The sequence below is a fragment of the Borostomias antarcticus genome (genome assembly GCF_949987555.1).
Source record: "Borostomias antarcticus genome assembly, chromosome: 13".
Classification (NCBI taxonomy): Eukaryota; Metazoa; Chordata; class Actinopteri; order Stomiiformes; family Stomiidae; genus Borostomias; species Borostomias antarcticus.
Genome location: NC_140246.1, coordinates 26,783,894 through 26,810,297, shown reverse-complemented (window position 1 = coordinate 26,810,297; position 26,404 = coordinate 26,783,894). Strand labels below are relative to the sequence as shown.

Here is a 26,404-nt window from a genome sequence, read left to right as displayed (position 1 = left end):
CATACTCATTACACTAGCCTACATACTCAGTACACTAGCCTACATACTCATTACACTAGCCTACATACTCATTACACTAGACTACATACTCATTACACTAGCCTACATACTCATTACACTAGCCTACATACTATCATTACACTAGCCTACATACTCATTACACTAGCCTACACACTCATTACACTAGCCTACATACTCATTACACTAGCCTACATACTCATTACACTAGCCTACATACTCATTACACTAGCCTACATACTCATTACACTAGCCTACACACTCATTACACTAGCCTACACACTCATTACACTAGCCTACATACTCATTACACTAGCCTACATACTCATTACACTAGCCTACATACTCATTACACTAGACTACATACTCATTACACTAGCCTACATACTCATTACACTAGCCTACATACTCATTACACTAGCCTACACACTCATTACACTAGCCTACACACTCATTACACTAGCCTACATACTCATTACACTAGCCTACATACTCATTACACTAGCCTACATACTCATTACACTAGCCTACACACTCATTACACTAGCCTACATACTCATTACACTAGCCTACATACTCATTACACTAGCCTACATACTCATTACACTAGTCTACATACTCATTACACTAGACTACATACTCATTACACTAGCCTACACACTCATTACACTAGCCTACATACTCATTACACTAGCCTACACACTCATTACACTAGCCTACATACTCATTACACTAGCCTACATACTCATTACACTAGCCTACATACTCATTACACTAGTCTACATACTCATTACACTAGACTACATACTCATTACACTAGCCTACACACTCATTACACTAGCCTACATACTCATTACACTAGCCTACATACTCATTACACTAGCCTACACACTCATTACACTAGCCTACATACTCATTACACTAGCCTACACACTCATTACACTAGCCTACATACTCATTACACTAGCCTACATACTCATTACACTAGCCTACATACTCATTACACTAGCCTACATACTCATTACACTAGCCTACATACTCATTACACTAGCCTACATACTCGTGTCATGAACCATCAAGCTTTGAGCCGTCTTGTTTCACTGTTTCAACATTCCAATGTAACAGCTTTTTAATTTTAATTTCAAACAGCCTGTTTGAAAATGTGTTGACACGTTGTGGGACTTCCCCGGTAGGGTCTGTTGGTGCAGTGTAGCCTGTGTGTGTGTCAGACTTCCCCGGTAGGGTCTGTTGGTGCAGTGTAGCCTGTGTGTGTGTCAGACTTCCCCGGTAGGGTCTGTTGGTGCAGTGTAGCCTGTGTGTGTGTCGGACTCCCCCGGTAGGGTCTGTTGGGACAGTGTAGCCTGTGTGTGTGTCAGACTTCCCCGGTAGGGTCTGTTGGTGCAGTGTAGCCTGTGTGTGTGTCGGACTCCCCCGGTAGGGTCTGTTGGGACAGTGTAGCCTGTGTGTGTGTCAGACTTCCCCGGTAGGGTCTGTTGGTGCAGTGTAGCCTGTGTGTGTGTCGGACTCCCCCGGTAGGGTCTGTTGGGACAGTGTAGCCTGTGTGTGTGTCAGACTTCCCCGGTAGGGTCTGTTGGGACAGTGTAGCCTGTGTGTGTGTCGGACTCCCCCGGTAGGGTCTGTTGGGACAGTGTAGCCTGTGTGTGTGTCAGACTTCCCCGGTAGGGTCTGTTGGGACAGTGTAGCCTGTGTGTGTCATCCACTAACGTTACAGCCCAATGCGCACATCTCCGGTGCCGTAATCTGTGCATTTGCATCAAACAATGCACACAGGCGACTTTCAAGACAGACCCATGTGAAGAGGCAACTCCAGGATTTAAATCATGTATCCTTACATTAGCTAATCACGGCGCATCTCAACTCTCAATGTATTTGGCTAGCTAACGCTAGCTAGCCTGGTCTAACCTAAACTGAGACTACCGTGACATATTAGATGTGGGGGGAAAATCAACTTGTTTGAGGACAATGAGGCTGGCAATCATAAACAGTTGGTTGCCAATTAGTTTTGACAACTGGGCAATTGATATGTTGCACAGTAAATATGCATGGATCACACTTAGATCGTGGCAAGCTAGCAAGATCAGGGGTGCCTTAAGCCCCCCGCAGACCGCATCCGCCACGATGTCGTACGACGGCGCACGACGGCGCACGACGGCGTGTCCGGCTAGCCCCGCACACAGGCTGCGACATTCGACGCATTCTAGTGCACTTTAAAAATAAAAATAAATCCCAGTTGATCAGACAATGACAAATGTCCAACAACCTCGCAATGGGTAAGTTAATCTTATAATTTCTTCAATAAAATAATGGTGATAGTAGCTAAGCTATTGTGATTGTAAAATCACTAAGTGATTTTGTATCTTTTAGAAACAATTACTTTGATGCTGTATCAGTCACATAACCGTTTTTGTGTCCGTTTCAGTAGGCAACATTGTGGCAAAACATTGTAGCTAGCCTATCTGGCACTCGCAATATTGTGCTAACGTTAGCCTAGATAACATAGTTAACGGACCTTATGTATGTATGTTATGTAACATAACGTAGTTAACAGACGTTAGTACAGGTATGTTGTGCTATGCACCACGTTTTTCTAGCAGGCAACATTTTATGGCAAAACATTGTATCTGGCACTCATAACGTAGCTAGTGCTACATAGTTAACAGACGTTAGTAGGCTAATATGTAGCCTAACGTTTGGCTATGCATCAACCGCAGTGTTTGAGTGTCTGTTTTCAAGTAGGAAAAACATTGTAGCTAACAAGAACATCTGGTGTAGACATTAGTAATATGCACCAACCGCAGTTGGTGTGTTTGTTTTCAAGTTGGCAACAGTAAGAACATAGTTAACAAATGTTAGTAGGCAAATTAGGCTATGTATAAGATATCCAAGTATAATGAGCATGCCACATAATGCCATATACCTACAACATTTTAGCAGTGTAGCCTATATGCAGGTAATATTATTCTTGATTTTATTAAGACACACACAACCTTTCTCCCACACAAGCTAGATATTTACTATTGATATTGTTTTGTCCCTTTTCCTTGAGCAAAACAGATACTTGTGTAACAGAGGACCCAGGGATGCCTACATTCTCCGTGACAAGCTGGCTGCATACTTCGGCTCCCCATAGGGCAGTTTGGCCTGGCAGGATGGGTGTAGGCAAACCAAGCCCTCCTCTCCAGCCTACACCAACTGGCAGTCCTCCTCACCAGCCTATACCACCAGGCAGTGGAGACACGCATAGCTGGGTGTTTGGCTGACATCTCTGAGTGGATGACGACACATCACCTCAAGCTCAATTCAAGATTCATGCTCTACAACATCAGGAGGATTCGCCCTTTCCTCACTGATGAAACGGTGCAGGTACTCATCCAGGCCCTGGTCATCTCCCGCCTTGACTACTGCAACTCCCTCCTCGCTGTGGCCCCGGCGTCAGCCATTAAACCCCTGGAACTTGTCCAGAAAGCTGCTGCTCGCCTGGTGTTCAACCACCCCAAGTTCTCCCACACAACTTCCCTCCTCCATTCCCTACACTGGCTCCCTGTAGCGGCTCGCATCCAGTTTAAAACTCTGGCGCTAACCTACAGGGCAATGAAAGGAACAGCCCCCTCCTACCTCCAGGCCATGGTCAAACCCTACACCCCCTCCCGACCGCTACGCTCTGCTACCTCGGGGCGACTGGTTGCCCCGTCACTCCGAGGCCCCTGCGGTCGATCGACACGGTCATGGCTCTTCTCTGTCCTGGCCCCGCAGTGGTGGAATGAACTGCCCACTGATGTCAGGACAGCAGAGTCGCTGCCCATCTTTCGTCGCAGGCTCAAAACTCATCTCTTCAAGAAGTACTACAACAATCTTCCCTCCTAAGCACTTATTGTATTTGATTGTATTGTATTGTATTGCACTGTACTTTAGATTGCTATTCTTGAACTTTGCCTTCAGCACTAGATCATGCTCTTAGTCACTTGTTTTAGAGAGAAGATGCACTTGTGAGTTCTGGCAAGTAGTAGTACATTGGCTTTTCCTACGTTAAATGCAATTATTGTTAGTCGCTTTGGATAAAAGTGTCTGCTAAATGATTGTAATGTAATGTAAATGTAATGCAGTCCTCACCAGCCTATACCACCTGGCACCTCTGTGACAAGCTGACTGCTTTCTTCAGCTCCCCAGAGGGCAGTCTGTACTGGGGGATGGAAGGGTGTAACCAAACCAATCCCCCCTCACCCCTCCCTCACCACTACAGACAGACACACACACACACACACACACACTCTCTCTCTCTCTCTCACACACACACACACCACCACCACCACCAGCAGTAGTAGTATTACTAAACAATAAATTCATTATATAAATCCATGCACTCATGCCATTTTTTATTCAAAATGAACATGACTACAGTTATGCTACTATGGAAGGAATATTGATTTAGCAGTTTAGTTTTTTGGTCATAGTTCAACCCCAGGATTATTTATTATAGCTATGTACATAACACACCCATGTTATTTAATTGCACTGACTATGTCATGGACACAAACAGTCATGGGATGGGATAAGTAGGGAAGGGATGGGATAAGTAGATGAGGATGATACTGATAGATTACAGATAGTAATGTTAATTGTCCGTTTGGGAACCTTTACGTCTAGTGGAGTACCTAGGACTGGACTGAGGAACTGGTTTGTACTGACACTGTAAGGACAAGCGATTACAAGAATTCCAATGTACCTGTAGGCTACTCATACTTATTTTACACATAGCAAATATTATAATAGTTATAACGTTATTTTATTCTGTACAGTAGGCACCACTAGAGGGCAGTCTGGTATAGCCTACCATATAGACACAGCCTGCACCTGGGCCATATTTAATCTATAAACCTGTGTGCACCGTTTTGTTACGGTTCCCACTTTAACCCAATCAGCAGAGTGATTCAATCCACCACCTGATCTGTTTCAATAAACGTTTTGCTAACGTTAGCTACATTTTGTCGGGGCTGAACGCAGACCTGGTGACTGGTGCTGTTTCTACTAGCACTATCTCCATACGATGAATGTAGGCGAAGATGATCGTGGCTAAAGATACTTTTCAAACTTGTCACCAGTTATCACCAGTCCAACTAGCTAACACTAGCTAATTTGACTATCATGTTATCATGGTCAAGACTCAAGACTGCCCAGCATAGTGAGTACTTTACCTGATAATCCCACGATTTCACCAATCTCTCGCCAGCACCGGTCTCTTATGTTGTCTTTTGTAATGTTTGGACATGGGGTCATAGCATTGGATATTTCTGCACCTCGGCAATTATTTTCTCCTCTATTGTAATACAGCTGGGTAGACTAAAATAACCGTTAATAAAATAGATGTAGGCTAGCCTACATTTTAGCAAAACAATAGGCCTAAACGACACAACAAGGACATGGAAGAGATGGGAATAAAAATGTTTAACTTTTAATGATTAGCTTACTTTTACATATATTTAATAGACAGGCATTGCAGGAAATCACATGCATTAATCCAAGTTGGATTGCCACGTGTCGGCAGCCGCATTCCAAAAAATAGAGCCGAGTCGAAATCAACCCGGGGCGACATTGTCGGCAGCTGTCGCCAGCTGTCGGCACGCCGCCGGTGTGCGGGCTTCCATAGGAAACAATGGGAGCTATTTATTTGGAACGTCGTTTTGTGTCGTGTCGTGGCGGTGGCGGATGCGGTCTGCGGGGGGCTTTACAGTAGCTACGTCATTAGTCTAGGTCAGTGGTTCTCAAACGGTGTGCCGTGAGGCAAGTCCGGGTCTGCCGTGCAATTTTGTGACAATTTATGTAAAATAATAATAATAATAATAAATAATTAATTATTATAATGGTTATTTTATTATTAGTTCATGGCCTAGGTAAATAATCGATTCGGATTGGCTGGAATAGTTCAAAATCGAATTGGAAATGTTCCCACTGTTACCGCCGCGCCCCAAGCCCCCCGCAGACCGCATCCGCCACCGCCACGACACGACACAAAACGACGTTCCAAATAAATAGCTCCCATTGTTTCCTATGGAAGCCCGCACACCGGCGGCGTGCCGACAGCTGGCGACAGCTGCCGACAATGTCGCCCCGGGTTGATTTCGACTCGGCTCTATTTTTTGGAATGCGGCTGCCGACACATGTGGTAATCCAACTTGGATTAATGCATGTGATTTCCTGCAATGCCTGTCTATTAAATATATGTAAAAGTAAGATAATAACTGAAAGTTAAACATTTTAGATTTATTCCCATCTCTTCCATGTCCTTGTTCCATGTGTTTATTGTTTTGCTAAAATGTAGGTTAGCCTACATCTATAGGAACTAGCATATCATCATATCATCCTTTAAGTAGGCCTATTGTGTAGGCTACATATCCAGGTGGATATTTAAATTACCTAGCTGTTCAATGCTGAATCTCACGTGAAGCCTTTAGAACATTTGAGTAGCTTTAAAATAACGGTTTTATTAACGGTTATTTTAGTCCACCCAGCTGTACAATGGAGGAGAAAATAATTGCAGAGGTGCAGAAATACCCAATGCTCTATGACCCCACGTCCAAACACTACAAAGACAATGTAAGAAGAGACCGGTGCTGGCGAGAGATTGGTGAAATCGTGGGATTATCAGGTAAAGTACTCACTGGGCAGTCTTGACCATGAACTTTATACTAACTTGGTAGAGTAAAATTAGCTAGTGCTAGCTAGTTAACTGGTGATAACTGGTGACAAGTTTGAAAAGTATCTTTAGCCACGATCATCTTCGACTACATTCATCGCATGGAGGTAGTAGAAACAGCACCGGTCACCAGGGCTGCGTTCAGCCCCGACAAAATGTAGCCAAAACGTTTACTGAAACAGTTCAGGTGGTGGATTGAATCACTCTGCTGATTGGGTTAAAGTGGGAACCGTAACAAAACGGTGCTCATCGGTTTATAGATTAAACATGGCCCAGGTGCAGGCTGTCTATATATATGGTATACCAGACTGCCCTCTAGTGGTGCCTACTGTATACAGAATAGAATAACGTTATAACGTTTATTTGCTATGTGTTAAACAAGTATGACTACAGGTACATTGGAATTCTTGTAATCGCTTGTCCTTACTGTCAGTACAAACCAGTTCCTCGGTCCAGTCGTAGGTACTCCACTACGCGTAAAGGTTCCCAAACGGACAATTTACATTACTATCTGTAATCTATCAGTCTATCAGTATGATCCTCATCTACTTACCCCATCCCTTCCCTACTTATCCCATCCGATGACTGTTTGTGTCCATGACGTAGTCAGTGCAATTAAATAACATGGGTGTGTTATGTACATAGCTATAATAAATAATCCTGGGGTTGAACTATGACTAAAAAACTAAACTGCTAAATCAATACTCCTTCCATAGTAGCATAACTGTAGTCATGTTCATTTTGAATAAAAACGGCATGAGTGCATGGATTTATATCATGAATTTATTGTTTAATAATACATGCTGCTACTGCTGCTGGTGTGTGTGTGTGTGTGTAGTGGTGAGGGAGGGGTGAGGGGGGATTGTTTGGAGGACTGCCAAATGGTATAGGCTGGTGAGTAGAGCTGCCAGATGGTATAGGCTGGAGAGGACTGCCAGGTGGTGTAGGCTGGAGAGGACTGCCAGATGGTATAGGCTGGAGAGGAGGACTGCCAGATGGTATAGGCTGGAGGGGACTGCCAGGTGGTGTAGGCTGGAGAGGACTGCCAGGTGGTATAGGCTGGAGGGGACTCCCAGGTGGTATAGGCTGGAGAGGAGGACTGCCAGATGGTATAGGCTGGAGAGGAGGACTGCCAGATGGTATAGGCTGGAGGAGGACTGCCAGGTGGTATAGGCTGGAGAGGAGGACTGCCAGGTGGTATAGGCTGGAGAGGAGGACTGACAGATGGTATAGGCTGGAGAGGAGTGTCAGATGGTATAGGCTGGAGAGGAGTGCCAGGTGGTATAGGCTGGAGGAGGACTGCCAGGTGGTATAGGCTGGAGAGGACTGCCAGGTGGTATAGGCTGGTGAGGAGGACTGCCAGATGGTATAGGCTGGAGGGGACTCCCAGGTGGTATAGGCTGGAGAGGAGTGCCAGGTGGTATAGGCTGGAGAGGACTGCCAAATGGTATAGGCTGGAGAGGAGGACTGCCAGATGGTATAGGCTGGAGAGGAGGACTGCCAGGTGGTATAGGCTGGAGAGTAGAGCTGCCAGGTGGTATAGGCTGGAGAGGAGGACTGCCAGATGGTATAGGCTGGAGAGGAGGACTGCCAGATGGTATAGGCTGGAGGAGGACTGCCAGGTGGTATAGGCTGGAGAGGAGGACTGCCAGATGGTATAGGCTGGAGAGGAGTGCCAGGTGGTATAGGCTGGAGAGGAGTTCCAGGTGGTATAGGCTGGAGAGGAGTGTCAGATGGTATAGGCTGGAGAGGAGTGCCAGGTGGTATAGGCTGGAGAGGACTGCCAGATGGTATAGGCTGGAGAGGAGGACTGCCAGGTGGTATAGGCTGTTGAGTAGAGCTGCCAGGTGGTGTAGGCTGGTGAGTAGAGCTGCCAGGTGGTGTAGGCTGGTGAGTAGAGCTGCCAGGTGGTATAGGCTGGTGAGTAGAGCTGCCAGGTGGTGTAGGCTGGTGAGTAGAGCTGCCAGGTGGTATAGGCTGGAGGAGGACTGCCAGGTGGTATAGGCTGGAGAGGAGTTCCAGGTGGTATAGGCTGGAGAGGAGTGTCAGATGGTATAGGCTGGAGAGGAGTGCCAGGTGGTATAGGCTGGAGAGGACTGCCAGGTGGTATAGGCTGGAGAGGACTGCCAGATGGTATAGGCTGGAGAGGAGTGCCAGGTGGTATAGGCTGGAGAGGAGGAGTTGGCTACACCCTTCCATCCTGCCAGGCCAAACTGCCCTCTGGGGAGCTGAAGTATGCAGCCAGGTTGTCACGGAGAATGTAGGCATCCCTGGGTCCTCTGTTACCCCCAAGTGGGTCTATTCCTCCAAGGCCTTCTGCGGCTCCTTGTTCCTCTTGCAACACTCGGGGATGATTTTGTCCCCTTGTGAGGAGGAAGTTGTGCAGGATGCACGCGGTCAGCACCACCTTGTCTACCTTCTCAGGCTGAAGAAGGACCCTGCTCAGAAGGACCCTCCACCGAGAGGACAGGATCCCAAAGCAGTTCTCCACAACATTCCTGGCCCTTGACAGCCTGTAATTAAAAACTCGCTGCTGTTTGCTGAGATGGTTCCCTGGATATGGCTTCATGATGTTTACTTTCATGGGAAATGCAGCATCCCCTACCATAACATATGGCACCTCCCCTAAGGTGGTGGCTTGTGGGATGGCCTCTGGGGGTGGCAGGTCCAGGGTTCCGTTGTTCAGGGCTCTTCCCAAGGCACAATTTGCGAATACTCCACCATCACTTGATCTCCCAAAGTCTCCTACCTGGACCACCAGGATCCTGCAGTCCGCATCAACGAGGGCCATGAGCACAACGGAGAAGGACTTCTTATAGTTGAAGTACTGGCTGCCGGAGTTTGATGGAGCAAAGATGGCGATATGCTTTCCATCAATTGCCCCTAGGCAATGAGGAAACTGCCATTTCTCCTCAAAGCGCTTTGCCACCTTCCTCCACATCCCCTCGTTTGGTGGTGGCAGCTGTGTTGACATCATCCTCTTGATGATGGCCTCACATGTCTCCAGAATGATGCCCGACACTGTCCGCTCACCCAGCCGGTAGCTGAAGGCCAAGCTACTGAATGACTCCCCAGTTCCAAGATATCTGTGGTTATAGAGAAAGATAAAGATATAAATTTGTGGGTTTAATCAATGTTTTATGTCATTCAAATTAACAACATAATGTCATCTATTTTTTTGACAGGAAAGGAATGCAAAGAAAAATGGAGGAAGTTAAGAGACTCCTTCCAAAAATGGAGGAAGAGACAGGATCAGCCCAGTGGATCTGGAGCGAGGAATGAGAGGAGTTGGACATATGCTGAGCAAATCTCATATTTGCTCCCATATTCACTCCCCAGAAAGTTAGTAACAGTATTCATTGTGCAGGCTGAACTTCTGTGAATACTAATAGAACAGATATTACACATTTCATGCCAGGGACCTGTACTTAAGTTAATTTGGTACAGAAAATAATATACAGTATATAGAGACCATAATAAATAACTATTGTATTTCTTTTTAGCTCAATCACAAACTTGGAAGAGGCTGAGGAGGGGGAAGAAGACTCTGAGCTTGATGTGGGAAATGTGTCCCTGAGCAGCCATCCCTCAGAGGGCCAGAGTGAGAGAGAGAAAGAGAGTGAAAGGCGACAAGAAAGAGAGAACACAAGAAAAGGAACAAAGAGGAAAACTGCTTCTCAAGAAATTGATGAGCAGTTGCTGAATATATTGTCCCAACCATCTGGAAGTGTCCCTCCAACACATGAGGTAGACCTTTTTTTAGCAAGCCTGGCTCCCCAGATGAAGCGCCTTGATAACCGCTCATTAGCAATGGCCAAAATCCAAATGCTGACTCTATTAGACAACTTGGAGTACCAGCACAATGTCCATCTACCATTCCATCCCTCCAACCACACCTCCATCCCTCCACCACCCATGCTTCATAGCTATGGAGCATGGGAGTCTTAAAGCATCTAGCACTCCTCGCCAGCCTATACCACCTGGCAGTCCTCTCCAGCCTATACCATCTGGCAGTCCTCCTCACCAGCCTATACCACCTGGCAGTCCTCCTCTCCAGCCTATACCACCTGGCAGTCCTCCTCTCCAGCCTATACCACCTGGCAGTCCTCCTCTCCAGCCTATACCACCTGGCAGTCCTCCTCCAGCCTATACCATCTGGCAGTCCTCCTCTCCAGCCTATACCACCTGGCAGTCCTCCTCCAGCCTATACCATCTGGCAGTCCTCCTCACCAGCCTATACCACCTGGCAGTCCTCCTCACCAGCCTATACCATCTGGCAGTCCTCCTCTCCAGCCTATACCACCTGGCAGTCCTCCTCTCCAGCCTATACCATCTGGCAGTCCTCCTCACCAGCCTATACCACCTGGCAGTCCTCTCCAGCCTATACCACCTGGCAGTCCTCCTCACCAGCCTATACCATCTGGCAGTCCTCCTCTCCAGCCTATACCACCTGGCAGTCCTCCTCTCCAGCCTATACCACCTGGCAGTCCTCCTCCAGCCTATACCATCTGGCAGTCCTCCTCTCCAGCCTATACCACCTGGCAGTCCTCCTCCAGCCTATACCATCTGGCAGTCCTCCTCACCAGCCTATACCACCTGGCAGTCCTCCTCTCCAGCCTATACCACCTGGCAGTCCTCCTCACCAGCCTATACCATCTGGCAGTCCTCTCCAGCCTATACCATCTGGCAGTCCTCTCCAGCCTATACCATCTGGCAGTCCTCTCCAGCCTATACCATCTGGCAGTCCTCTCCAGCCTATACCACCTGACACTCCTCTCCACCCTATACCATGGGAGTCCTACAGCCATATAATAAAATCCAAATATTGTTAATTAAAATGACAAAACCTATTAAACATTATTGTTTGAGTGGTCATTGGGAATGCTTAACTGTATCATGTAATGAAATTGTACACTTGCCTTAGTGTGACTGCAAGCCTTTGTTTGGGCTCTATTGGTTCCCTGTAGTTGGTGGCCTGCCTCACAATATCTGGCCCGATGACACTCAGAATCTCCTCCATCTGTGGTGTGCCCATCCTGAAATATTTCAGGTGCCTCTCCTCATCCAATCCAAGCTCCTGTACCAAGTTATGGTATGCTCCCTGCTCCTCTCGTCTTTGGTTGATGGGGTGAACCCACATGCGCCCTCGTCTTCCCTGCCTTCTACGGAGTAGAAGTAAAGCAGCCACCCTGCGCTTGTCAACAAGTATCTGTTCTGTTCAAGGAAAAGGGACAAAACAATAGTAAATATTTAGCTTGTGTGGGAGAAAGGTTGTGTGTCTTAATAAAATCAAGAATAATATAACCTGCATATAGGCTACACTGCTAAAATGTTGTAGGTATATGGCATTATGTGGCATGCTCATTGATACTTGCATATCTTATACATAGTTAACAAATGTTAGTAGGCAAATTAGGCTATGTTCCTGTTGCCAACTTGAAAACAAACACACCAACTGCGGTTGGTGCATATTACTAATGTCTGTTCACCAGATGTTCTTGTTAGCTACATTAATTATAGCCACAGTACAATGTTTTGCCTACTTGAAAACAGTCACTCAAACACTGCGGTTGATGCATAACATAACGTTACATAACATAGTTAACAGACGTTAGTAGGCTATATGTTACATAACATACATACTAAGGTCCGTCATGTTATCTAGGCTAACGTTAGCACAATGTTGCGAGTGCCAGATAGACTAGCTACAATGTTTTGCCACAATGTTGCCTAATGAAACAGACACAACAACGGTTATGTGGCTGATACAGCATCAACGTAATTGTTTCTAAAAGATACGAAATCACTTGTAAGGCTATAGCTTAGCTAATATCACCATTATTTTTTTGAAGAAATGATAAGATGAACTTACCCATTGCGAGGTTGTTGGCAGTTTGTCATCGAAGGCTGATCAGTTGGGATTTGTTTTTTTAAAGTGCACTAGAATGCGTCGCGTGTCGCAGCCTGTGTGCGGGGCTAGCCGGACACGCCGTCGTGCGCCGTCGTGCGCCGTCGTACGACATCGTGGCGGATGCGGTCTGCGGGGGGCTCCAGGGGCTAACTATGTTATGTAACGTTATGTTATGCATCAACCGCAGTGTTTGAGTGACTGTTTTCAAGTAGGCAAAACATTGTACTGTGGCTATAATTAATGTAGCTAACAAGAACATCTGGTGAACAGACATTAGTAATATGCACCAACCGCAGTTGGTGTGTTTGTTTTCAAGTTGGCAACAGGAACATAGCCTAATTTGCCTACTAACATTTGTTAACTATGTATAAGATATGCAAGTATCAATGAGCATGCCACATAATGCCATATACCTACAACATTTTAGCAGTGTAGCCTATATGCAGGTTATATTATTCTTGATTTTATTAAGACACACAACCTTTCTCCCACACAAGCTAAATATTTACTATTGTTTTGTCCCTTTTCCTTGAACAGAACAGATACTTGTTGACAAGCGCAGGGTGGCTGCTTTACTTCTACTCCGTAGAAGGCAGGGAAGACGAGGGCGCATGTGGGTTCACCCCATCAACCAAAGACGAGAGGAGCAGGGAGCATACCATAACTTGGTACAGGAGCTTGGATTGGATGAGGAGAGGCACCTGAAATATTTCAGGATGGGCACACCACAGATGGAGGAGATTCTGAGTGTCATCGGGCCAGATATTGTGAGGCAGGCCACCAACTACAGGGAACCAATAGAGCCCAAACAAAGGCTTGCAGTCACACTAAGGCAAGTGTACAATTTCATTACATGATACAGTTAAGCATTCCCAATGACCACTCAAACAATAATGTTTAATAGGTTTTGTCATTTTAATTAACAATATTTGGATTTTATTATATGGCTGTAGGACTCCCATGGTATAGGGTGGAGAGGAGTGTCAGGTGGTATAGGCTGGAGAGGACTGCCAGATGGTATAGGCTGGAGAGGACTGCCAGATGGTATAGGCTGGAGAGGACTGCCAGATGGTATAGGCTGGAGAGGACTGCCAGATGGTATAGGCTGGTGAGGAGGACTGCCAGGTGGTATAGGCTGGAGAGGAGGACTGCCAGGTGGTATAGGCTGGTGAGGAGGACTGCCAGATGGTATAGGCTGGAGGAGGACTGCCAGGTGGTATAGGCTGGAGAGGAGGACTGCCAGATGGTATAGGCTGGAGGAGGACTGCCAGGTGGTATAGGCTGGAGAGGAGGACTGCCAGGTGGTATAGGCTGGAGAGGAGGACTGCCAGATGGTATAGGCTGGTGAGGAGGACTGCCAGGTGGTATAGGCTGGAGAGGACTGCCAGGTGGTATAGGCTGGTGAGGAGGACTGCCAGATGGTATAGGCTGGAGAGGAGGACTGCCAGGTGGTATAGGCTGGAGAGGAGGACTGCCAGATGGTATAGGCTGGTGAGGAGGACTGCCAGGTGGTATAGGCTGGTGAGGAGGACTGCCAGATGGTATAGGCTGGAGGAGGACTGCCAGGTGGTATAGGCTGGAGAGGAGGACTGCCAGATGGTATAGGCTGGAGGAGGACTGCCAGGTGGTATAGGCTGGAGAGGAGGACTGCCAGGTGGTATAGGCTGGAGAGGAGGACTGCCAGGTGGTATAGGCTGGAGAGGAGGACTGCCAGGTGGTATAGGCTGGTGAGGAGGACTGCCAGATGGTATAGGCTGGAGAGGACTGCCAGGTGGTATAGGCTGGCGAGGAGTGCTAGATGCTTTAAGACTCCCATGCTCCATAGCTATGAAGCATGGGTGGTGGAGGGATGGAGGTGTGGTTGGAGGGATGGAATGGTAGATGGACATTGTGCTGGTACTCCAAGTTGTCTAATAGAGTCAGCATTTGGATTTTGGCCATTGCTAATGAGCGGTTATCAAGGCGCTTCATCTGGGGAGCCAGGCTTGCTAAAAAAAGGTCTACCTCATGTGTTGGAGGGACACTTCCAGATGGTTGGGACAATATATTCAGCAACTGCTCATCAATTTCTTGAGAAGCAGTTTTCCTCTTTGTTCCTTTTCTTGTGTTCTCTCTTTCTTGTCGCCTTTCACTCTCTTTCTCTCTCTCACTCTGGCCCTCTGAGGGATGGCTGCTCAGGGACACATTTCCCACATCAAGCTCAGAGTCTTCTTCCCCCTCCTCAGCCTCTTCCAAGTTTGTGATTGAGCTAAAAAGAAATACAATAGTTATTTATTATGGTCTCTATATACTGTATATTATTTTCTGTACCAAATTAACTTAAGTACAGGTCCCTGGCATGAAATGTGTAATATCTGTTCTATTAGTATTCACAGAAGTTCAGCCTGCACAATGAATACTGTTACTAACTTTCTGGGGAGTGAATATGGGAGCAAATATGAGATTTGCTCAGCATATGTCCAACTCCTCTCATTCCTCGCTCCAGATCCACTGGGCTGATCCTGTCTCTTCCTCCATTTTTGGAAGGAGTCTCTTAACTTCCTCCATTTTTCTTTGCATTCCTTTCCTGTCAAAAAAATAGATGACATTATGTTGTTAATTTGAATGACATAAAACATTGATTAAACCCACAAATTTATATCTTTATCTTTCTCTATAACCACAGATATCTTGGAACTGGGGAGTCATTCAGTAGCTTGGCCTTCAGCTACCGGCTGGGTGAGCGGACAGTGTCGGGCATCATTCTGGAGACATGTGAGGCCATCATCAAGAGGATGATGTCAACACAGCTGCCACCACCAAACGAGGGGATGTGGAGGAAGGTGGCAAAGCGCTTTGAGGAGAAATGGCAGTTTCCTCATTGCCTAGGGGCAATTGATGGAAAGCATATCGCCATCTTTGCTCCATCAAACTCCGGCAGCCAGTACTTCAACTATAAGAAGTCCTTCTCCGTTGTGCTCATGGCCCTCGTTGATGCGGACTGCAGGATCCTGGTGGTCCAGGTAGGAGACTTTGGGAGATCAAGTGATGGTGGAGTATTCGCAAATTGTGCCTTGGGAAGAGCCCTGAACAACGGAACCCTGGACCTGCCACCCCCAGAGGCCATCCCACAAGCCACCACCTTAGGGGAGGTGCCATATGTTATGGTAGGGGATGCTGCATTTCCCATGAAAGTAAACATCATGAAGCCATATCCAGGGAACCATCTCAGCAAACAGCAGCGAGTTTTTAATTACAGGCTGTCAAGGGCCAGGAATGTTGTGGAGAACTGCTTTGGGATCCTGTCCTCTCGGTGGAGGGTCCTTCTGAGCAGGGTCCTTCTTCAGCCTGAGAAGGTAGACAAGGTGGTGCTGACCGCGTGCATCCTGCACAACTTCCTCCTCACAAGGGGACAAAATCATCCCCGAGTGTTGCAAGAGGAACAAGGAGCCGCAGAAGGCCTTGGAGGAATAGACCCACTTGGGGGTAACAGAGGACCCAGGGATGCCTACATTCTCCGTGACAACCTGGCTGCATACTTCAGCTCCCCAGAGGGCAGTTTGGCCTGGCAGGATGGAAGGGTGTAGCCAACTCCTCCTCTCCAGCCTATACCACCTGGCACTCCTCTCCAGCCTATACCATCTGGCAGTCCTCTCCAGCCTATACCACCTGGCAGTCCTCTCCAGCCTATACCACCTGGCACTCCTCTCCAGCCTATACCATCTGACACTCCTCTCCAGCCTATACCACCTGGAACTCCTCTCCAGCCTATACCACCTGGCAGTCCTCCTCCAGCCTATACCACCTGGCAGCTCTACTCACCAGCCTACACCACCTGGCAGCTCTACTCACCAGCCTATACCACCTGGCAGCTCTACTCACCAGCCTACACCACCTGGCAGCTCTACTCACCAGCCTACACCACCTGGCAGCTCTACTCAACAGCCTATACCACCTGGCAGTCCTCCTCTCCAGCCTATACCATCTGGCAGTCCTCTCCAGCCTATACCACCTGGCACTCCTCTCCAGCCTATACCATCTGACACTCCTCTCCAGCCTATACCACCTGGAACTCCTCTCCAGCCTATACCACCTGGCACTCCTCTCCAGCCTATACCATCTGGCAGTCCTCCTCTCCAGCCTATACCACCTGGCAGTCCTCCTCCAGCCTATACCATCTGGCAGTCCTCCTCTCCAGCCTATACCATCTGGCAGTCCTCCTCTCCAGCCTATACCACCTGGCAGCTCTACTCTCCAGCCTATACCACCTGGCAGTCCTCCTCTCCAGCCTATACCATCTGGCAGTCCTCCTCTCCAGCCTATACCATTTGGCAGTCCTCTCCAGCCTATACCACCTGGCACTCCTCTCCAGCCTATACCACCTGGGAGTCCCCTCCAGCCTATACCATCTGGCAGTCCTCCTCACCAGCCTATACCACCTGGCAGTCCTCTCCAGCCTATACCACCTGGCAGTCCTCCTCCAGCCTATACCACCTGGCACTCCTCTCCAGCCTATACCATCTGACACTCCTCTCCAGCCTATACCATCTGTCAGTCCTCCTCTCCAGCCTATACCACCTGGCAGTCCTCCTCTCCAGCCTATACCACCTGGCAGTCCTCCTCCAGCCTATACCATCTGGCAGTCCTCCTCTCCAGCCTATACCATCTGGCAGTCCTCCTCTCCAGCCTATACCACCTGGGAGTCCCCTCCAGCCTATACCACCTGGCAGTCCTCTCCAGCCTACACCACCTGGCAGTCCCCTCCAGCCTATACCATCTGGCAGTCCTCCTCTCCAGCCTATACCATCTGGCAGTCCTCTCCAGCCTACACCACCTGGCAGTCCTCTCCAGCCTATACCATCTGGCAGCTCTACTCACCAGCCTATACCATTTGGCAGTCCTCCAAACAATCCCCCCTCACCCCTCCCTCACCACTACACACACACACACACACCAGCAGCAGTAGCAGCATGTATTATTAAACAATAAATTCATGATATAAATCCATGCACTCATGCCGTTTTTATTCAAAATGAACATGACTACAGTTATGCTACTATGGAAGGAGTATTGATTTAGCAGTTTAGTTTTTTAGTCATAGTTCAACCCCAGGATTATTTATTATAGCTATGTACATAACACACCCATGTTATTTAATTGCACTGACTACGTCATGGACACAAACAGTCATCGGATGGGATAAGTAGGGAAGGGATGGGGTAAGTAGATGAGGATCATACTGATAGACTGATAGATTACAGATAGTAATGTAAATTGTCCGTTTGGGAACCTTTACGCGTAGTGGAGTACCTACGACTGGACCGAGGAACTGGTTTGTACTGACAGTAAGGACAAGCGATTACAAGAATTCCAATGTACCTGTAGTCATACTTGTTTAACACATAGCAAATAAACGTTATAACGTTATTCTATTCTGTATACAGTAGGCACCACTAGAGGGCAGTCTGGTATACCATATATATAGACAGCCTGCACCTGGGCCATGTTTAATCTATAAACCGATGAGCACCGTTTTGTTACGGTTCCCACTTTAACCCAATCAGCAGAGTGATTCAATCCACCACCTGAACTGTTTCAGTAAACGTTTTGGCTACATTTTGTCGGGGCTGAACGCAGCCCTGGTGACCGGTGCTGTTTCTACTACCTCCATGCGATGAATGTAGTCGAAGATGATCGTGGCTAAAGATACTTTTCAAACTTGTCACCAGTTATCACCAGTTAACTAGCTAGCACTAGCTAATTTTACTCTACCAAGTTAGTATAAAGTTCATGGTCAAGACTGCCCAGTGAGTACTTTACCTGATAATCCCACGATTTCACCAATCTCTCGCCAGCACCGGTCTCTTCTTACATTGTCTTTGTAGTGTTTGGACGTGGGGTCATAGAGCATTGGGTATTTCTGCACCTCTGCAATTATTTTCTCCTCCATTGTACAGCTGGGTGGACTAAAATAACCGTTAATAAAACCGTTATTTTAAAGCTACTCAAATGTTCTAAAGGCTTCACGTGAGATTCAGCATTGAACAGCTAGGTAATTTAAATATCAACCTGGATATGTAGCCTACACAATAGGCCTACTTAAAGGATGATATGATGATATGCTAGTTCCTATAGATGTAGGCTAACCTACATTTTAGCAAAACAATAAACACATGGAACAAGGACATGGAAGAGATGGGAATAAATCTAAAATGTTTAACTTTCAGTTATTATCTTACTTTTACATATATTTAATAGACAGGCATTGCAGGAAATCACATGCATTAATCCAAGTTGGATTACCACATGTGTCGGCAGCCGCATTCCAAAAAATAGAGCCGAGTCGAAATCAACCCGGGGCGACATTGTCGGCAGCTGTCGCCAGCTGTCGGCACGCCGCCGGTGTGCGGGCTTCCATAGGAAACAATGGGAGCTATTTATTTGGAACGTCGTTTTGTGTCGTGTCGTGGCGGTGGCGGATGCGGTCTGCGGGGGGCTAGAGAGCGCGCTGGATTTGAGGTTTGGAGGTTTGAGCGCTACTTCCCACGTGTGGACGACATCGAGGACTACGACTGGATTCAAGACCCATTCAACCAGGAATCAACAGAAAATCTCACTTTGAGAGAGAGAGAGGAATGCGCAGAGCTCCGTATGGACCGCACACTGAAACTCAAATTGAGAGAGCTCCCTCCGGATCAGTTTTGGTTGGCTTCTGCATCAGAGTACCCGACCATCTCCAGCCACGCTATTGAGCAACTTCTTCAGTTCCCCACTACCTACCTGTGTGAGCTGGCGTTCTCTACTCTGGTGTATATGCGGCAATGTGTCTCACTAGCTTGTAAGTAGGCAAAACCTATTGATAATAGTAAATGTTACTGATTCAATTTTAAATTACATTTATAATTTCTTTAACACATTATAGGCTAATTAGGCCTACAATTTGGTAACACATTATAATAAGGATCTGTTGGCCTCATTTCAATAACTATTAATTCATAATTAAATAATCATCAACGTGTATATACATAAATGATGAATAGATAATAAGATATTATATTTATGAAACATTTCTAAAAGATTAATAGTCTTTTTTTCTGTGTTTTTGTGCTGTGCTTCCAGGATCCCATTCCAGTTCATCCTGCATGCCTCACCTGCACCCTCACAGCACAATTTTAGACTCAAGTTTAGTTTAGTTTTTTTTAACTGAATGCATACTCAGTTGAATTGTGTTTAGTAGTTCCTGTTATTCAAATTAGTTTTCATTCTCAGGCCTTCTCTCTGTAAAGAGTGATTACTGTACACCAGGGATAAGCCTACTGCTGTCTCGGGCCAGATCTACCCCTCCTCTCTCTCTCTCTCTCTCTCTCTCTCTCTCTCTCTCTCTCGCTAGCACACACACACACACACACGCACTTCTGTCTCTTCCTCTTAAGTTCCATGACCTCACTTTAATGTTGTGACCTGTCTGGTTTAATGGGTGTATTGCTGCTTTGATTTAAATCTATAAAGCTTTAAATTAATTCTTCAATTATTTTGTTAATAAATAGTTTTATTAACTATAAATAGAGTTATATAGATGTTTGTATTGTTTGGCATTAGCAAATAGGCAATAATAAAAATTAACAGTGAGTCATAAGAGTAATAGCACGTGTTATAGGGGCTATTTTGCATGGATATGAACATAGGTGTGCCTAGAGATTTTGGCTTGCCCTTTGGTGTGCCTTGGGCAGAAAAAGTTTGGGAACCACTGGTCTAGACGTCTAGACAGACAGCAGGTGCGAGACTGCAAGCGTGTGTGCCTCTTTGACTCCCTCGTCGTGTCAACAAGCAGACAGAACGTGCGCGTATCGCTCGCTCATAGAGTATTTGACTGTTCTCTCCCCTCCCGAATATTTTTTACAATATTCGTAAGAATTTACTATTCGGGAAAAAGCTACTATTTGTGCTCATCTGAATACCGTATTCGGGAACACCCCTAGTTAGTACTACACACAGGAGAGTGTGACTGGCGTTAGTACTACAGACAGAGAGTGTGACTAACGTTAGTACTACACACAGCAGAGTGTGACTAGCGTTAGTACTACACACAGAGAGTGTGTTTAACATTAGTACTACACACAGAGAGTGTGACTAACGTTAGTACTACACACAGGAGAGTGTGACTAGCGTTAGTACTACACACAGGAGAGTGTGTTTAACGTTAGTACTACACACAGAGAGTGTGACTAACGTTAGTACTACACACAGCAGAGTGTGACTAGCGTTAGTACTACACACAGCAGTGTGTTTAACGTTAGTACTACACACAGGAGAGTGTGACTAGCGTTAGTTCAACACACAGGAGAGTGTGTTTAACGTTAGTACTACACACAGAGAGTGTGACTAACGTTAGTACTACACACAGGAGAGTGTGTGTAACGTTAGTATTACACACAGAGAGTGTGACTAACGTTAGTACTACACACAGGAGAGTGTGACTAGCGTTAGTTCTACACACAGGAGAGTGTGTTTAACGTTAGTACTACACACGGAGAGTGTGACTAACGTTAGTACTACACACAGCAGAGTGTGTTTAACGTTAGTACTACACACAGGAGAGTGTGACTAACGTTAGGACTACACACAGGAGAGTGTGACTAGCGTTAGTACTACACACAGGAGAGTGTGATTATTAGTAGGGGAGAGCCGGGTCAAAAGGCAGCTCAGGAGGTCGTTGAAGGCTATATATATTATTATGATATTATGTCTAATAATACATTCGTTGAAAGTAAAGAGAATTACATGCCCAAAAAAAAAGATAGGACACACTTTGCAGCAGTGCGACTTTTGCCCCTCTCCTATGAGACTTTTGTCCCGCTCGGCATTGCGCTCCGTTCTCGCCCTATTTATGTTAAACTCTTATATCCTAGCACGAACATTACAGTTGATAATAGTGAAGGACATGTGCAAGTTGTGTGTCATAAAATGTGGAATCTCTATCTCTATTAATTTCGGAGTAAATGGAATCAAACCAAAAAATGTGACTTTTGACCCGGCTCTCCCCTACTACACACAGGAAGTGTGAACGTGAGAGTCGTCAGAGTGTATGTGCATCAACAGGTATAGTGGGATGCATCCAAATGTTCAGACTGAGAGAACACACACACACACACACTGCAGGGCCACTCAGACACCTGTCTAAATGTTCAGACTGAGAGAACACACACACACACACACACACACACACACACTGCAGGGCCACTCAGACACCTGTCTAAATGTTCAGACTGAGAGAACACACACACACACACACACACACACTGCAGGGCCACTCAGACTGAGAGAACACACACACACACACACACACACACACACACTCTGCAGGGCCACTCAGAGACCTGTCTTCCTGAACGCCGGATCCTCCAGAGGGTGAGCGTGGTGGTGTGAGAGCATAGACAGCTATCTAGGATTCACGTTGTTGTTGTTGTTTTGTTCAAGGACATGTCTACACAGCAGATATGGAGTGGTGCACATATCCACTACTGTTGTTCTCACACAACCACTGTAACAGAGTTCCCCCACCTGGAAGCTGCTCGGTTCCACTTCCACCTGTGGCATTGGCAGGAATAGTCAGGACTTAGGATCAATCGGGCACTAGGATAGAGTAGAATGTAACAGAATAGAGCAGAGTAGAGCAGAGTAGAGTAGCTGTTTACTTGTGTGTGAAGCCGTCGGTGGCGGAGGTCAGGTTGACCTGCATGACGGCCTGGAACTCGGTGTCGTTGCAACAGTACTTGAAGGCCGTGTTGTTGTGGTGGCAGCAGAACATGTAGGTCTTGTTGTCGGAGAGTCGTGGGCAGTGGAAGCCGAAGTGGTAGCGCCCCTTGTGGTCGGAGTAGGGCTCGCATACGCGGAAGTGTGCCGAGAGAGCTGCGGAAGGATAGACCGTTATTAAGGTGGTTGGCGTGCCTGTGTGTGAGTGTGTGTGTGTGTGTGTGTGTGTCCTGATACTAAAGCTTTGCAACTGCTATTACTGATGGAAAAGTAGCATCCCATTTATCCTAATCAGCTACCCAGAGAAACTTGTAAAGTTCCTTTTCATCTCCTACACACAGACACACTCAGACACACACACACACACACAGACACACACACACACACACATACATAGACACACAGACACACACAAATACCCCCACACACACAAACACACACACACACACATGGATACACACACACACACAGTCCTTTCTGTGAGCTTTGCCATTCTCTTCTTCACATCAGTCCTTAGACACAGGAGCTGAACCAGACTTACATTTGCATATAGACGAGAGGATGGAGAGAGGGGAGGGGGGGGGGGGGGGGGGGCAGATAAGGGAGGATGAAATTGGTGCCACCTTGGGGGATGTCAACAGTGTGTCCACTAGTGGGAGGAAGCAGAAGGAGAGAGATGAAGGAGGGAGAGTGAACTCTGAGTCAGAGGAAAAAAGGGATGAATTATTCAAATGCCATTTGAAATGGTTGTAAACATGTCCAGCCCTGTCTGAGAGTTACATTACATTACATTACAGTCATTTAGCAGACGCTTTTATCCAAAGCGACTAACAATAATTGCATTTAACGTAGGAAGAGCCAATGTACTACTACTTGCCAGAACTCACAAGTGCATCTTCTTTCTAAAACAAACAAGTGATTAAGAGCATAATCTAGTGCTGAAGGCAAAGTGCAAGAATCACAATCTAAAGTACAGTGCAATATAATATAATAAGTGCTTAGGTGGGAGGATTGTTGTAGTACTTCTTGAAGAGATGAGTTTTGAGCCTGCGACGAAAGATGGGCAGCGACTCTGCTGTCCTGACATCAGTGGGCAGCTCATTCCACCACTGCGGGGCCAGGACAGAGAAGAGCCGTGACCGTGTCGATCGACGGCAGGGGCCTCGGAGTGACGGGGCAACCAGTCGCCCTGAGGTAGCAGAGCGTAGTGGTCGGGAGGGGATGTAGGGTTTGACCATGGCCTGGAGGTAGGAGGGGGCTGTTCCTTTCATTGCCCTGTAGGTTAGTGCCAGAGTTTTAAACTGGATGCGAGCCGCTACAGGGAGCCAGTGTAGGAAACGGAGGAGGGAAGTTGTGTGGGAGAATTTGGGGTGGTTGAACACCAGGCGAGCAGCAGCTTTCTGGACAAGTTCCAGAGGTTTAATGGCTGACGCCGGTGCCCCCGCGAGGAGGGAGTTGCAGTAGTCCAGGCGGGAGATGACCAGGGCCTGGATGAGTACCTGCGCCGTTTCATTAGTGAGTTCAAACCTAAAATGGCCTAACAGGCAACCCTGATGTACTCCAACTGAGAAACATCAGATTCCCATTCTCATTCCCATCCATCAAAAGTGTACAATTCTTCATGTAGCTTTGAAGTCATTAACATTTAAATCCAGGTGAGTCTAAAATAACAGCTAAAATTCAGTGGAAAAGGCTACGCAGGAACCATTTCACCATTCACCACACATAAACCCGCTATGAGCTAACCCCACGCTGGCCCAATGAGCAGCTGGCATGGGCCTGGAGAGAGAGCTCTAATTGGACAAATAAATCAGAGCTTGTCAGGGATCGGGTCAAGAACTAAACCAAACCTTTCCCCCTATAAAGGATCCTAAGCGGTCAGGGATGTGTCAGGAGGCGTGGAGCCAGGTATCCGTCTCCCGGAGCCGGCCTGGCGTTGGGGAACAACGCGTACTTGGGGGAAATAGGAAAAAGTGGCGTCTGACAAAGGAGAAGCAGCTGTGTTGTGCACTCCTTGGCGGCAGCGTGCCCCGGTGACTCGCTCTGCGGAGGTTGTAAACACCTGGCCTGATCACCGGGGTAACGTCTCTCTCTCTCAGTTTGGCCCTCACCCATCTTCATTTCCCACCTGTGAACTGACAGACTGATACTTCAGGACCTGAGGGATGTCCTGAGTAGTGATCGGACGACAGAGAGAACACTTGTCTCTCAGTCTCCTGACTTACTCAAGCTTACTGTAGTGATTCGTCCTCTTTTGCATGTAAGTAAGTAAGTAAGCAAGTAAGTAAGCAAGCAAGCAAGTAAATAGAACCAATGGTTCTGGAGCCTTGTGGCCCATAGGACAGGAGCGTATCTCCTGATTCATTAGGGTAAGGCAGCTTGATGTACGTAGCGTGAGGCAGCTTGAAGTGCCCCCCCTGGACATGGCGCTAGTATGTCACAGGGTCTCACCCCCCTGGACATGGTGCTAGTATGTAACAGGGACTCACCCCCCCTGGACATGGTGCTAGTATGTAACAGGGACTCACCCCCCCTGGACATGGTGCTAGTATGTCACAGGGACTCACCCCCCCCTGGACATGGTGCTAGTATGTCACAGGGTCTCACCCCCCTGGACATGGTGCTAGTATGTGACAGGGACTCACCCCCCTGGACATGGTGCTAGTATGTCACAGGGACTCACCCCCCCTGGTCATGGCGCTAGTATGTCACAGGGACTCACCCCCCCTGGTCATGGTGCTAGTATGTCACAGGGACTCACCCCCCCTGGACATGGTGCTAGTATGTGACAGGGACTCACCCCCCTGGACATGGTGCTAGTATGTGACAGGGACTCACCCCCCCTGGACATGGTGCTAGTATGTGACAGGGACTCACCCCCCCTGGACATGGTGCTAGTATGTCACAGGGACTCACCCCCCCTGGTCATGGTGCTAGTATGTAACAGGGACTCACCCCCCCCCTGGACATGGCGCTAGTATGTCACAGGGACTCACCCCCCCTGGACATGGTGCTAGTATGTCACAGGGACTCACCCCCCCTGGACATGGTGCTAGTATGTCACAGGGTCTTACCCCCCCTGGACATGGTGCTAGTATGTCACAGGGACTCACCCCCCCTGGACATGGTGCTAGTATGTCACAGGGATTCACCCCGGTCCAACCCTTGATGCTCAATACCAGGCAGGGGGATACCATTTTTTATAGTCTTTGGTATGACTTGGCCAGGGATCGAACCCTCAACCTCCCGATCTCAGGGCTGACACACTGACCACAAGGCCACTCAACTGTTTTTTTTGGCAGGGCGTCCTTAACATAAAACCACAATTGACAATGACTAGAAAAGCAGCCCAGGTCTAAGACGGCACCTGTCCTTGGCTCGGTGCTATCAGCTCAGACGCAGCACCCCTCACCCGCTAACACACCCACACACACACTGGAAGAACGGAGTTGAAAGGTTCCCTAAATAGCCCTGTTCTCTACAGGAGAACCCCAGTGCCAGGGAGAGACGCCGCTGCCAGCCCTATGGGCACCTGTCCACTTCTCCACACACACACACACACACACACACACACACACACACACACACACACACACGCACACATCACACACACACACACACACACGCACACATCACACTCAGAAACAATTTCTAAAAGGGTTCAGTTGTCCCTGTAGGGGAACTCTTTAAGAACCTTCTTTGGTTCCTTGTAGAAGCTTTTCTTGGCAATATTAGTTTTTAAAAGTGGTTTTCAGAGGGTTCCACTACAGGGACAACAGAGGTGTTTTCACCTTTTTTTCTAACCTTTTTTTTCTCCTGAGTGTCCAGACCCAGCCAGCCCATGAGATCTGTCCCTGGACCCTAGACCCTGGACCCTGGGCCCTGGACCCTGGACCCTAGACCCTGGACCCTAAACCCTGGACCCTAGACCCTGGACCCTGGACCCTGGACCCTGGACCCTAGACCCTGGACTCTGGACCCTGCCATACAGTACAGCTGCATGGTTCACTGGGAGATTAATAGCAGCGTAT

The 26,404-nt window shown here is 47.4% G+C and overlaps 1 protein-coding gene across 1 annotated transcript in view; it reads right to left on the bottom strand.

Moving 5' to 3' along the window:
• The window catches only part of LOC311317066 (protein shisa-like-1a), a gene marked incomplete at both ends in the record, with an annotated part of 37,086 nt that overhangs the window by 9,916 nt on the left and 766 nt on the right, over positions 1–26,404 (bottom strand). Inside the window, one exon of the mRNA XM_084448064.1 lies at positions 22,316–22,529. Within this exon, the coding sequence (XP_084304190.1) occupies positions 22,316–22,529 (214 nt within the window). The remainder of the gene's footprint in view (positions 1–22,315; positions 22,530–26,404) is intronic.